Below are 15,418 nucleotides of genomic sequence, written 5' to 3'. Positions count from 1 at the left end.
TCACCTTCTCCTCTTCTGCCCTTGGAAGTGTCAACTCTCTGGTGTTCTGCCCCCAGCGAGTCTGATTTTAATCCTGAGTGAAATAAATATGAGAGTTGCAATGTGGTTGTGGCCAAGCAAGGTTTTGAAAACTCTCTTGAGGCCTGAATCAAACACTCTGTTGTGCACGATATCTTGACTTATCCATCTCAATTTCTTATGAATATATATCCATAACTGCTCTAATGTATTAATATCAACATGAGCCAACTGGCCAGATTGGCATTTTAGGCTGCAAATTCCTATTATAATCAGTGGGAATTGCACCATGTTCCCAAGAGTAGCTTTTCAGAAACATTGCAATGTATTTCAAAACAAACAAAAATGCTTTTTCCCATGGAAAGCCCAAAGCAGACAGTACATGAAATAAAAATTAAAGGCTTTGCTGGGTTTAGCCATTGGATTTCTGTTGTGGGCCATTTTACTCGTAAACAGAAAGTTAGTACTATTATAGCCATACTTAACTAGTGTAAATGTATTTAAATTTGTTTAAGACCAAGTTTTTTTTATTTATGTTGCTCACAACCGAGGTCTCACAGTCACCTGGTCTTGCATTGGAGTTATTTTGTATCCCAGGTGGTATAATGAGAAAATGGTGGTAGGGTGGGAAGAAAGTTGAACACGTGTGTGTTTGTGTGTGTCCTCTTATTGATGTCCTGATGTGTGTGTGCTAGAACATGGGGGAGCCACACCCACTTTTGCACATGGCCTCCAGAAGGAGATGCAACCCTTTGCCAAAAAATGCTAGCCTTCTCCTGTTCCTGTGTGCACGCACACACAAATGCTTTCCCCTTGATCACTCTAATCCATGGACTAGATAGGATCATTGAAGGGAAATCATATGTGTGCATGATTGTGTGGAAAGCAGAGGTGTTCAGTCATCCTTTACAAGTTTGCTTTCAGCAATCTGCAATGCCTGCCCTAAGTATTCTGCAGGATCTTGGTACACCCCCCATTGTTTTTTATCTATGCAAACCCTTACTGCAAACAATTAATTCTTCTTATCCCTGTACATGTTCCCACAATTTAAAAATATTTAGAAAGTGTGTATCTACTTCAGAAACAGTGCCCTTGATTCGTTGCATTGTGACGCTCATTCCAAAGCAGACACAATGATATGAAGGGTTGGCAAATGATATGTTAGTCCCATATTCTTTGTGATGACGTAGGATGAGATTGTCTACAGTCTGCTAAGGTTCAGGAGTCACTGAGAGAAGATAGACATAACTACCCTGCTTGAGATAACTGTTCATTCCTTCTCTTTTGTTTCCCCCAATGCATTTTATTATATTTTTTGGGCATAACAACAAACAGCTAATGTCCACAACTCTTACAAAGGTATTTTGTTAGTGTGGAAAGATGCACACAGTAAAACATATCTGAATACCACTCTATATTTCTAAGAAGTTCTGTCCAGCCTATTCTGATGAGTTAATCATTCTGACAGTGTCAGTTGCCATGTCCTGGCAAGCCAGCCTGTAGCAGCATAACCTGCTTATACTTCCCAGTTACATGCTACCTCCATGCCCGCAACCTCTTAATAACACCAAATTCATGTAGAGATATTTTTTCAATGGCCCATGATATGCTAGCAAATATTCAGAGGTGAGCACTTGTTTAAATCATATCTGAGAAACTCCTATAAACTGCAAACCACGATCTCTCTGGACATTCCCATCGCAAAGGAAAGGAAGCTCCTCTCATTCCACACTCCTGGCAACACTTGGAGGGCAGTGAATTATTTATGTCATGCATTCTTTGTGAGATCATATGTCAGCACTGATTTGTGTATTCTAGCTATTCTGTAGAATTGTATTATATTTTCTACATGTATTCCTATTCTGCTTGGGGCATCGCTCATTTGTGCAGTTCTGCATGTGATTCCTCAGGCTTCACTGAGATGGTTTCTGGGCCGGCATTTTATCCAAGAAACTGAAATAATTTTTCCATTGACAATTTGCTGAAGTAATCTTTCCTTTTTGATGAGCGCTTTCCAGCGATAACAACTTTTTGCTTGTCAGATGAGAGTTCTTTGATGTTCAAGTACTACATAGAAGTGAGTTGTATGAAATCACTGATGGAGCTTATTAGGTTTCCCAGCCCAAGGGCAACATGTTTGGAGGAGAGGGCATGCATCTACATGTTCCAGTCTTAAACAAAAAAGTTAGTTACTATGATTACAACTGATTCCTTTTCTTTGGGAGTGGCATGTTTTTCTGGGTTCATTGCTGCCTTGCCTCACTCTCAGCCCCAAATGTTTGCATAAATAAAGCTGTGGCTTTTCATGCCATGCTACTTGTGTGTTCTGATTTATTGGTTGAAAAAAACAATGGAAGCAGGTGCAGGAGCCTGCAAGTTAATAATTAACTCCATTTATGGTGGCTATTGTTTTTAACATTTGCTTTCTTAAAAGTATCTTTTTCTTTTTTATATAAAAAAGGTCATTTCTGACCAAAATGAACATAATAAGGCATAAAATATTTCTTAAAGGGGATATGCAATGAGGTGAACATGTCTTTTTCCATCATAACACTCCTCTAGGAAAATAGCATTTCCCTAGCATTTTGTTGCTAGGAAAAATGCAAGTTCCTTGCCCTGCACAGCTGATAAATGTGGAATGTCTGGGATATGGATGAGTGAAGCTCCTAAGCACATCTTGACATTTGTAATACTGCCAAGTGATTAAGGAAACAACTCCTCATACTGTAGTTTGGGGAAAGTTTTAGATTCTGTTACTTTGGTAATTCTCCTTAATGGTGAGGCTGAATGCTGTTGTGTTATAGCACCTGAAAAGCGGGGTGGCTCATATAACTATACACACACACACACACACACAAATGCTAAAATGGGATACAGCCATTTCGAGACTTGTTTCTCTTGCTCCATTTCTTCTTCAGTTGGTTGAAACCTGGATGTTTCTGAACAGGCATCTTCCATGTGAGAGAATTAAGAAACTTGCCTTCCATCTGCAAAAAAACCCTGCTTTCTGTCCACAGGATAGGGATGGATAATGATATTAATAGTACCAAAGAGCCGGGACTTGGCCTACTTTATTTTTTCCTTTTATCTGTTCATCAGCAGACAGAACAACAGTACATTGCAGACTTCATTATACTTAAAAAATTAGAAAATCAATCCAACTATTATCCATTTCTCATTTCTATATTGAAAAAAATTGTTATAGCATCAGCACACTATCTCTTTCACTATCCAAACTTTTTAAAATTGGTAAAATTAAAATAATTTCTCAAGGTATTATTGAGGGAGCATCTTCCAGTTTTGAGCAATTAGTATGTTAAAGGTAAAGGTAAAGGGACCCCTGACCATTAGGTTCAGTCATGACCGACTCTGGGGTTGCAGCGCTCATTTCGCTTTATTGGCTGAGGGAGCCGGCGTACAGCTTCTGGGTCATGTGGCCAGCATGACTAAGCCACTTCTGGCGAACCAGAGCAGCACATGGAAACGCCGTTTACCTTCCCGGCAGAGCAGTACCTAATTATCTACTTGCACTTTGGCATGCTTTCGAACTGCTAGGGATCGAGCAACGGGAACTCACCCCGTCACAGGGATTCAAACCGCCAACCTTCTGATCGGCAAGTCCTAGGCTCTGTGGTTTAACCCACAGTGCCACCCGCGTCCCTATTAATATGTTAGCTGCTGATATAAAATGAAAACCAACTCTGTAGTTTGTTTATTCCAGACTGCCCTCAAATAATTTAATATTGCTGTCTCTGGATTGTATGGTATCTGTATAGCTAGCATACTCTGAACCTTCTCAGCTAATAAGCAACTGCAATATTTATTATTTGGCTATGTTTCCCACATACATATATTTATTTTATATTTTTGCTGTGCTTTGTTTTAGGCGGGAGGCACAACTGGATGAAGAAGGGCAGTTTCTAGTTAGAATTATTTATGATGATTCAAAAACATACGATCTGGTTGCTGCGGCAAGCAAAGTCCTTAGTAAGTATATCTTTATTTCCTTCAGCACTGATTAACATTTAAGGAAAAACCGAAGTTTACGTGTAGTTAGTTCACAATGTTTGTTGATTTGCATTAATGCATTTATTGCATTGTAGTTTTTCATGCCACACAAGCATCTTGGGAATGTCAGTTTTCATTGTTAAAAGAAAGAGAAGGTCCTTGCGTTTCAAATGCATCAAAACAAAATTGAAGTACACAAAAATAGAACTCACAGAATTCTATGACAGTGGAATCTTGCAATAAAATATTAAAAGCCCAATGCATTCATGTTCCTCAGTGCTGATTAGGAAGTATTAAATGTGATATTTTTTTTTTGGTTCTGCAGGGGCTTCAGTGCCTGCAGGTAGTATATAATTCTTCATGTTTTCTTTAGACCTTAACGCTGGAGAAATCCTTCAGATGTTTGGGAAGATGTTTTTTGTGTTTTGTCAAGAATCTGGTTATGACACCATCTTGCGTGTGTTGGGCTCCAATGTTAGAGAATTTTTGCAGGTAAGAAATCTGTGGCAAACCATTAATGGTCAAATTCCAGTGTAATTTCTCGATGGCAGCAGCAGTTTTGGCCCACTGTGGCCTTGGGCAAACTTGAGGTGGGGAGGCAAAAACCTTCCAAGCATCTGGTTGGTCAGCATCATCGGCCCCGGCCAGTAAAGGGGCCCAAGGGGAAGGATTCTGTCCATATGCCCACATGGGGGCTAATGGGCCATGGAAGTTATGTTTGGCTGATCCAGGATACATACCCAATGCCTAAGCCAAAGCCTTCTTGCAACTGTAATCAGTAAAGTTGTGGCCATTTCAATCCCCCAAAGGTTACCACGTCATTTATTGTTTCCTATATCCCTTAGGGTTGTTGCATCTGAGCCTGCATGTTTAGTAAAACCAAGCCTGTTGAGTTCCATGGGACTTAATTCTTGTGGTACCTGTTCACAGAATTTCAAATGAGAAATCTATTTATGGCTATTCTCTTAGGCAATAATTAGTGCTTTGCTGCACTTCCTATTCCATAAATAAACTGATTTTACAATTCCCATTTAAGAACTGAATTAACACACTCATTCAGGAAAACCTACCTACCAGTTTGCATTTGTACCATATCAAGTTAAAGCTCCAGTTGCACACTAAATTATGCATGAACACATTCTTTAAATTAAAAAGAATACAAATATGTGACACTTAATATGAAAGACAAGCAAAAAGAAAGAAAGAAATATAATTAGTATTTTTAAAAATATACAATTCTGGAGCCAACTGATGATTCCCAGGTAAGATCCACCCTCTGTTGTGTGGGCAGGGCGGTCCCTCCCCCTACTTGGCCGATTCCCTGGCAACGTCTCCCCAGGTGGGATTGGGCAATTGGCTGAGGTGGGTGCATACCTCCAGGTTTCCAGCCTGGGGAGGGCGAAGCCAGCCCATACTGCCAGGAGCCGCATGGGATCCATGGGGGGGAGGGGCTGCACGTGACCATGCAAAAGGCGTCCCCCATTTGATGTGGGGAGCGGTCATTAGTATTTTTTTTAATATACAATTCTTCCTTTTTATATTATGTAGGGCTGAAAGCATTACTAATGGAAATACAAAGCAGAATGTAAAAGAGAGGCAGCTTTTAGTTAAGTGCAATTTGAGAAATCCCAAGGGCATTATTATGTTATAACCACACACAAAAAAATCAATCAGGCACCAAGTGGTGCTTAACCTAAGATACTTTAGGGAGTAGTTTATTTGCCTTCTCATATTTTAAAATTAGCAACACAGTATATGTTCTATGGCATTTTACAACACTCAGAAGAATTGCTTGCAGAATATGTCCAACAATGTGCCCCAGAGCTTATTTTTCCATCTTTCACTGCATATACCCCAAACCTATCTACTTAAGGAGCATACAGTGGTGCCCCGCAAGACGAATGCCTCGCTAAACGAAAAAGCCGCAAGACAAAAGGGTTTTCCGATTTTTAGCGGCTTCGCAAGATGAATTTCCCTATGGGCTTGCTTTGCAAGACGAAAGCCCATAGGGAAATCTCCGGGGACAGCGGGGAAGCGGGGCGCGCCTTCTCCTCTGTTCCCGGACCTGTCTTGAAGACTTGCGGTGGGAGGAAGGTTTTCCTCCCCACTGCCAACATTCAGAAGGCTGTTCTGAAGGCTGGCGGTGGGAAGAAAAGCCCTTCTCCCCCACCAGCCTTCAGAAGAGTTCCCTGCAGGGCTGTCTAGGCTGCGGATAGCAGCCTGCTGCCCCTATCCGCAGCTTGCGGATAGCAGCCTGCTACCCCTATCCGCAGCTTGGAGAGCCCTGTGGGGAACTCCTGCAGGGCTCCCCAAGCTGCAGATGTCTGCCCCACGCGAGGGGCGCTCTGCTTAAGAGCACCCCTCGTGCGGGGCAGCAGGCTGCTATCCGCAGCTTGGAGAGCCCTGTGGGGAACTCCTGCAGGGCTCCCCAAGCTGCAGATGTCTACCCCGTGCGAGGGGCACTCTGCTTAAGAGCGCCCCTCGTGCGGGGCAGCAGGCTGCTATCTGCAGCTTGGAGAGCCCTGCGGGGAAGTCCTGCAGGGCTCCCCAAGCTGCGGATGTTTGCCCGGTGCGAGGGGCGCTCTGCTTCAGAGCGCCCCTCGCGCCGGGCAGCAGGCTGCTATCCGCAGCCTAGGCAGGCTGCAGGAACTCTTCTGAAGGCTGGCAGCGGGAGAAGGGCTTTTCTTCCCACCGCCAGCCTTCAGAAGGCTGTTCTGAAGGCTGGCGGTGGGGAGAAAAGTCCTTCTCCCCCTGCCAGCCTTCAGAAGAGGTCCGGGGACAGACTGTCCCCGGACCTGGTCTGAAGGCGGTCTCCATAGGAATGCATTAATTGATTTTCAATGCATTCCTATGGGAAACCGTGCTTCGCAAGTCGAAAAACTCGCAAGAAGAAAAAACTTGCGGAACGAATTAATTTCGTCTTGCGAGGCACCACTGTACTGGCCAGTTAACCCATGGCTAAGTGTGAACATGCAAGTACAGTCATACCTCATGTTACAGATGCTTCAGGTTACATGTTTTTGGGTTACGGACCGCAGGAAACCCGGAAGTACCGGAATGGATTACTTCCAGGGTTCACAGCTCGCGCATGCGCAGAAGTGCTAAATTGTGCTTTGCGCATGCACAGAAGTGCTGAATTGCACCGGCACCTGCACAGACACGGCACTTCAGGATGCGAACGCTGCGGGTTTCGGACGTGCCTCTGTCATGGATTACGTCCGCCACCCGAGGTTCCACTGTACTCTTGCTTACTGGCAGCGAACTCCATGTTGGGAAGCCAGGTAAGGAACATGACTTCACCCCACTGGCTGCTACTGCTTGGGGTGAGTTTTAGCACCCAGGTGATGTTATAGCCACACGTTTGCCCTACTGGCTCCATTCAACACCAGCCAATAAGAGCATGGGGCACTGACTTCCTTCTCCTCCCCACATTTTCACCTTTCACTGATTGCAATTTGCTCAAACAACTGTATCCAGAATATTTCATTGGTTTGTTACTAATGTCCCTTACATTATCCCCCTTCCAGACTCCTACCTCTCACTTTTTTCCCTCCCTTTTTGACGGACAAGCTGTTATCCTGGTTAGTGGGGAATCTTGATACACAGGGTAATTTTATTAAGGGCAGAACTGGCTAAAAGGGAAATTGAATGGCAAAAAGGCATGTGATGAGCTATCATTAGTTACCAAAAATGATTCTTCCTGCTAGAAAGTGGCAGGGAGGTCGCAAGGGGGCCAATGAGACTCTGGCCAATGAGACTATGCTGTTGTCTGCATTGGGACATTTTCACAGGAAATGTAAATTTAGGCAATCCAATTTCCAGGAAAGGGTTTTTCTGAATGGTGCTCCTTGATTACTGCTCAGAATTAATTTAATGCTAAGTAAGGCTTCTTACTTAACATTAGATTTGACAAAAGTTTCAGGAACCAGTTAGAACTACATACACAAATTCTCCTGTACAGGCACCACTGTGAGGAGGATTCTTGAGAGGAGCCACTGGACTATCCCATAATACTTAGCTTGAGCTTTCTTTATTGTGAAGGGTTTAGCTTGAAATACGGTCACTTTCTCTGACTCCTTTGGAAGAGTGCCACGCTCCTTAGTCAGACAAAACCAAAATACAAGTGTAGTCTTGAGAGCTGAATTTCTCAGTAACAAAAGAGTCTTGAAACAGGCCTTTGGAATGGGTTGATCTTTTCCTACAGCCATCATAGTAATCCATTCAGACAAATGCATGGGTTAGTATGCTGGCTATTGATAAAAACCATCTCAATAAAATGTAAATTTCAAATAAGCAAATAAAGTAAACCAGGAAGCTCTAAGCTGACTTTAGCCCAAGGAATTAATTTACAAGATGCTCATTTCCTTTGGAGACCTCCCAAGAGAAGAAGCAGCTGTTGAGGCTTTTCATTTCTCACAGAAAATAAAGTTCAAGCTATTTCCAAAGTTTTGAGGATCTGCAGATGCTATTAATACAGCTTGCTCTTATAAAACATTGTCATCATCTATTATGTTTTAAAAACATCAGCGCCCATAAGAATATTAAACATTAATGGCATTAGAAAATGCAGAAGGATGAGACAGAGCAGGTAGCAGTGCTTGTGCTACTGTATGGAGCAGAATTTGGTACAAATATTCTTCAGGCAGTTATGTTGCCTTCACACACCATTCACTTTTCCAGTGAAAGCGCTGGAAAAATAGGTTCTAATCATTTTCTGTTATTAAATAATCTCCTTGCAGAACCTTGATGCTCTTCATGACCACCTTGCTACAATATACCCAGGTATGCGTGCCCCATCCTTTAGATGTACTGATGCAGAAAAGGGGAAGGGACTCATTCTGCATTACTATTCTGAGAGAGAAGGGCTCCAAGACATTGTAATTGGAATCATCAAAACAGTCGCTCAACAAATTCACGGCACAGAAATAGATATGAAGGTAAGTTGTAACATAAAGTTTCACCAACTTTTCACATGCCCCAAATATATATTCCACAGGTGCTTTAATATTGTTTAACTTACAATATTTTGTTCCCAAAGGGAAAAAGAATTAACACCACATTCTCAATGTGCTGTTCTCCCATTGTTAGACACAAAAATGCACCGTGTTATGTATTAGGTGCCTGTTTCCATTGCTCTAATTATTATAGTCAAAAGTTCAAGAGCTGATTTACAGAAGCAGCAGTAGTCCTAGGTCATGATGCAGAATATTTATTGATTTCACACTCTTTTCACAATGTTAAATTTTCTCCAGTATCCACTTTATGGCAGCTTGGCAACTCGCCACAACCCGCCATTGTACAAAACTATATACTTGGTTTTTTTAATGAAAGAGTGGATCAGAATGGCTTCAGCATAGCCTAAACTAGTGTCCAAGTCAAAGGAATGTTAAAAAGTGAGATCTGCAACAAAGTGTTGCAGGGTATCCTTACCTGATAAGAACAGTATTCCATTTTCAGACTAACAAAAGAATATAGGAAGAGTCCAGCTGAAAGACTGATCCGGCACATCTAGCCTCACAGTGGCCAACCAGGTGCCTATGGGAAGCCCATAAGCAGGACATGAGTGCCACAGCTCCTAATATCCTAGATATTAGTATTCAGAGTCATACCAACTCTGAGCATGGAGGTAGAACACAGCCACCATGACTAGTAGCCATTCTTAATTTCATGCTCCATGAATTTGTCTAACTATATCTTGTGGGAATGAATTTCATAACTTATCTATGTGCTGCGGGAAGAAGTAGTTTCTTTTGCCTGCCCTGAATCTTTCAGCATTCACTGACATTGGATTGGAGCTCAACTGGTTTGTCCTAGGTTCTGGTATCATAAAATGTGATACCAATAAGGAGGGAAGAGACACATGTTCGGATTTTTTGTGGATTTTTCAGCAGGGTAATGCATATAAACGGATTTTATATATAGTCAAAATCAGAGTGTGTCACAAAGAAGAGAGCTCAAATAGAGAATATAAGGCAGAGGAGCTTGTATGATCGCAAGGCTCAAATTTTCCACGCCAGATGAACTGTGTACCAGACAGCTATGACAAAATCAAATTACAGCCTGCCACAAACACAGAGGCCATGTGAAAGTCAAAGTATGTCTAATAACTCAATCTATAGAATTGTGACACATAATTGTGGAAATACAAAAATACTAGTCAGTATGATCTGGAAGTAAACACACGCAGCCTTTTGAGTGGATAAGAAATTAAAGGAACCAAAAAAAAGTCTACATTGGAGCGGTACAAAGATTGGAACATACTCCTATCTTTGTTGGTTTCCTATTTTTCTTCACGCAGTTGGCAAAGAGTTTGTTTTGTCTACAGCCTTCATAGATTTCTATTTTTAAAAGGTTGGGATTTATTCATTTCTTTTGCTAAATGTCAAGAAAATTATCCCAATAGCACTAAACTCGGGGAAATTGCACAAAAAATATTTAGCCTGACAGGACACCTAGAAATCAGAATGCTTGATACTCATTTCACCTTGATTGTCACATTTAGCTTCAGGAAAAATGAACAGAGGCAGCTGTAGGATGGGAGACATGCAAGGGCAAAAGGATAGGCTATTACGGTATAAGGAAGATTGCCAAAATAGTTGATTTTTTATTCATTTGACTTTCTCTGCATATTTTGGGGGCTTGCTATGTTTTACGTAGGGAATGTGGGTGCCTGTCACCGCAACATGGACATGTGACATCACACACACTATGTGCAGTTGTGTGTGTGTGTGACATCACACATTCACATTGCAGCGGCTGGCAGCAGCAGCAGTGGCTCCTCTTTGCAGCCAGTGAGGCACCCTTTTCCACAGGGAGGTGCTCAGACTTAGAGGCAGACTCTGCCCCCATGTCTGAGTTTCCCCATCCAGAAAAGGGTACCTCGCTGGCTGACTCTGGGGGACAGAGTTGAACTACTTCTCTCTTGGAGGCACCACCACTGCCACCTGCCAGCTTTTCTCAATGACTTTGTAGGTGCCCGGCTCCCACGATTATATTATTGTGGGTGCCCAGGCACCCACAGCCCCCTGGAGTTGGCTCCTATGGTAGGGACCCTGACCACCTTTGACCTGAAGCAAGCAGACAAGCAAACAACAATGTTATTGACATATGAGCCATAAACTATGGTTAATCATAACTAACATTTTTTTGAAACAAATCAGCTTCATAAATCAAGGTTTGTAGTTGGTTTGCTACAGTAAACCATAGTACAGACATAATGGTTTCAGACGTAATTGAAGTGAAAGCTTCTCTTCTTAAGGGTGTCTCTGGAAAAGGGGAAGAGAGTTTGTGAAGGTTCATTCCTATAATGATAAACTGTAGTTTATTGTTACAGTATGTTTGAATGCCCTCTCACATTCCTTTCAAAGGAATACCACTGTCAGTCTGTTGCAGCTGAAACAACAGTCTTGTGGGACCATAATGTCCAAAGGATTTATTCTAATACAAGCATTTGTGGACTAGAATCCACTTTATCTTATGCAGTGTTAAATCAATGATAAATCAATAAGTCTTTACGTCCCAAAAGACAAAAACATCTGATGAGATGTTTTTGTCTCATCAAAGGACACCCATTTTGGTGAAGTGTTTCATTAGTGCTGGGTCTCTTTTGAAGCTGCCATTGATCTAAACTACTACAATTGAGCAATGAGTTAAATTTAGCTCAGGAGCTTTGTTCTGGTTGTATAAGCCAGGAGCATAACGTCTCTTTCAAAATCCAGTTGGCATATCTGTTCTTTTAAACCATAAAAGCACACACACACCACCATCATTTGTTAGTGAGCTGCCTTGGAGTATGTTAAGGAAAGGTGGGCTATAATTTTTATACATAAAAAGTCTGACCTAAACAGGGCTCCTTCTTTGCAAGCAAATTCCATCCACTGCAACACACACACTCAGAGCAAATGCATTCATGTAAAAATGCTGCTTCACATATATCCTTGCCTCTCCCACAAATCTCCAGTTCCATGACAGTAAACGATCACATACCTATCTTACTTAATGTGTTTTTCCTGAAAAAAGTGAAAACATAGGACATACTACACTATTGCTTAGCATTTTCAAAAGCTAACTTTAATGCAACACAATGGACATAAGCACGAAACAATATAAAACTATCTATGTTTCCCCAAAATCTAAAAATTGTTCTGAAGGTCTTTTGTAACGCAGTTTGAAGGCATTTTCAAAACTCTCTCCCTTATAAATGCCACTTTTCACACAACCAAGTGGGAACATCAGTTTTGCAGAAGATTTTATTGCGAAGCACAGGAGAAAGAATCTGCTAGATATCTCTTTGAAACTTAAAGAGTGATTTGTCTTCATTTTTATTGCTGTTACCATGGTGAAAGAGTACGTACGCATGATTGGTTGACGTAACTTGGTAGCTAGGTCCACAGAGGGAAACAAAAATCAAACTTTATTCCTGGCTGTGTCGCTGCTGGTGATGCTCTTTCATTTATTTAATATTCCACAGTCGGGTGTTTAGCAAATTCCCGGACCTATTTGAAGTCATATAAAACTTGAGAAGCAAGGAGTTATCTAATTCTGCTTCTATGAACTTCAGATGGTTGTGTGTGTGTGTGTGTGTGTGTGTGTGTGTGTGTGTATGTAACTTAGGTGTTTTGATTTTATGTTTTTTAAAAAGAAAATGTTTTTTAAAAGAAAAAGTTACTTGAACATCTTTGAATAACAAGCAAGTAACAAGTCTAATAAAAATAATAGTGTCAGGTGTTCGACACGAGGAGCTTTGGGGCAGAAATTCTGTATTTTCAGGAGCAAGCCTCATTGGACTCAGTGGAACTTGCTTCTGAGTAGACATGCAAGCAGCACAGGCACATACATCTTTAAAATGAAATTAACAATAATTATTCTTGATGGAAAGTGCAAGAGAATGAAGTAGATTTGAAACTGGTCGTACTCCTGAGGGAAAATACATTTTTTTCTGGGAGTTTTCAAACACATTTTTGCATTCAACTCTAGAGCATTCTTTTTAAGAGGCATTATTTACTTAAGGTGCAGGTTTTTTTAAGAGCCACCCCCCCCAGCAGCATGTATTCTGCCAATCACATCATCTTTTTTAACAGACACTCAACTGCTTTCATTTTTTTCCAGAATTCAATGGAAATGTTTCTATTGATTTCAGCTGTGCTTTGGCTCAAGCACATACTTATTTTTTAGTGTTCCGACTCCTTCATGTCCTTCCCTCACCTCCTTTATCTCAATTGCTCTTATTCATTTCAATTCAGCACTGTGAATTACAGTTGCAACTGTGCTATTATTGACACATACTCATTCGGTAGAGGTCATTGGAGACTGCAGAGCACTTGAACGAAACAGCAGATTGGTTTTCTGAAACTGTGGCGACTTGCTGCTGTTTAATAGTGGCACTTTTTGAAACAGACTAGACAGTTTCATAAGTTTAGTGACGGGGGTGTGTGCTGCTGCTAGTATTCTGCAGGGGCTTTTATAATGTACAAATCATTTGGCTTGCATGTTTTCTTTTGTTATATTTTCAGCATTATCCCAGGAGGCAGGGACTTTGAATAGAAAGAGACCTACCATCAATAAGCAATATTTGTTAACATTGCAGGCTAAGCACTTCAGCCATATTGTTTTTGTAAAACCTTTGTATTGTTTTTATTTTATTTTAATTAGGGCTGCAGTATTTAGTAAATTAATTAGTTGCATTAATAGAGTCAATAAACCTACGTCTTATCTAAAAAGGTGCAGCCGGTGAATTAGGCAGCAGATTATTTATATATTTTAAAACCCTTATTCATTTCCTGTTTTGATATTATTAAAAGCTGTGGGTGGCAGGCACCATCTTAGAAAAAGCACTCCCTTTTTATATCCCAGAATAAGATGGTGGAAGCTGTGACATATGCATGATTGCCTAAAAACTATCTAAGTGTGTTTCAGTAGCTTTGTTTTAATATATGTCTATGCAGATTTAATAAACTGATCAGTTAGTAATCCCACTAATATATATAGTTAGTCAACTAAGATTCTGTTAATGAAGTGGCAGTCTGTGTTTTAATGGATTATTAAAAGAGTGATGAAAATATAATCAGGAGGCTTTTTTTTAAAGGCAGTTATATCTTGCCTGATAAGATGAATTGTTTGATTTTCAAAATATTGGCATTTAAAAGGGCATTGCATGCTTTTCCACAATCCTAATTATGAGACTTAACTACAATGGAGTGAACCACAGATAGAACTGGTTCAGTTAATTTTGGAACTGGTCTTGCCCATTAATTTCTAAAGCCCTGTGCTTCTGTATCTTCCTGTGCTGTAAACTGGATCTCTGCCCTTGGCTCCTCTCCATCCTGAGAAAGGAATTGAGAGTCTGACAAGACCTCAGAAGACTGGGGTAACTTTTAATCCACCTGGTCCTTATGCCATACCCTCCAATACATTGATGTTGGAAACCAGGACATGCATCTTCCCAGCCCTGCTCCCACTTGAGTCGCATGACCCATGCGAGATCACAAATCTCTTGTGAGGTCGCAATCTCGTGTGTTTCAGGATGCCATGCTGAGAGCACAATGTCCAAAACTGGCTTGTCCTGATTTAATCGGGGTAGTTGACAGGTATGCCATGCATGGTGGTCAAGACTTCTTAAAGTTGTGGCACTGCCTGGGGTTCCATTTCATTTCAAACCAGCCTTGGCCTTCAGATAGCCTGGAATGTATTTATTCTTTCTTCTGCTGCTCAATGGTCTGATGCTCTCACTGCTCTTTCTACATTTGAACATAAGCGTCAATCTTATAAGTGTCAATCTTCTTTGTATATATTAATTTGTATGTTTAAGTCAAAATTGATGGAGCATTTTTTAGTATTAATGTCAGCTGGTGATATTTTTTTCTCTCTGCTATGTTTGCATTAAAAAATAAATAAAAATGAACATATTTCTATATAGACATCCTGCTCAAAAAAACAATGAAACAGAGTTGTGGTCAATGGACCCTCAAATCCATGGTCAAAATCTGGAATTATGAAAATCAATAATAGCTCTTGTTCGTTGCTATAGAAGAATAACCCTAAAAAAAATGTTTTAAAAAGTAAAATTGCCCACAATTGTTGTTGTAATTCAGGTTGTTGTTGTTGTTGTTATTCAGGTTATTCAACAGAGAAATGAAGAGTGTGACCATATTCAGTTTTTAATTGAAGAGAAGGAGTCTAAGGAAGAAGATTTTTATGAAGACCTGGACAGATTTGAAGAGAATGGCACTCAAGAGTCTCGCATCAGTCCTTATACTTTTTGCAAAGCTTTCCCTTTCCATATTATATTTGATAGATATCTAGTTGTCACCCAGTGTGGCAATGCAATATACAGAGTCCTTCCACAGGTGAGAATTCTTATTTTTCCTGAAAACCGTATACATTTTTATTCCTC

The 15,418-nt window shown here is 40.8% G+C and overlaps 1 protein-coding gene and 1 long non-coding RNA gene across 2 annotated transcripts in view; one reads left to right on the top strand and one right to left on the bottom strand.

Annotated features, from left to right (window-relative positions):
* Positions 1-15,418, bottom strand: part of LOC310770563 — a 285,355-nt gene that overhangs the window by 233,212 nt on the left and 36,725 nt on the right. The window lies entirely within an intron of this gene.
* Positions 1-15,418, top strand: part of GUCY1B1 (guanylate cyclase 1 soluble subunit beta 1) — a 43,053-nt gene that overhangs the window by 16,193 nt on the left and 11,442 nt on the right. Inside the window, exons 3-6 of the mRNA XM_083631194.1 lie at positions 3,905-4,005; positions 4,400-4,518; positions 8,766-8,963; positions 15,141-15,371. Of these exons, the coding sequence (XP_083487320.1) occupies positions 3,905-4,005; positions 4,400-4,518; positions 8,766-8,963; positions 15,141-15,371 (649 nt within the window). The remainder of the gene's footprint in view (positions 1-3,904; positions 4,006-4,399; positions 4,519-8,765; positions 8,964-15,140; positions 15,372-15,418) is intronic.

The sequence above is a fragment of the Podarcis filfolensis genome (assembly GCF_964270895.1).
Source record: "Podarcis filfolensis genome assembly, chromosome: 9".
Classification (NCBI taxonomy): domain Eukaryota; kingdom Metazoa; phylum Chordata; class Lepidosauria; order Squamata; family Lacertidae; genus Podarcis; species Podarcis filfolensis.
Note: the sequence above shows the minus strand (reverse complement) of the source record. Positions and strands in the feature narration are given on the sequence as shown.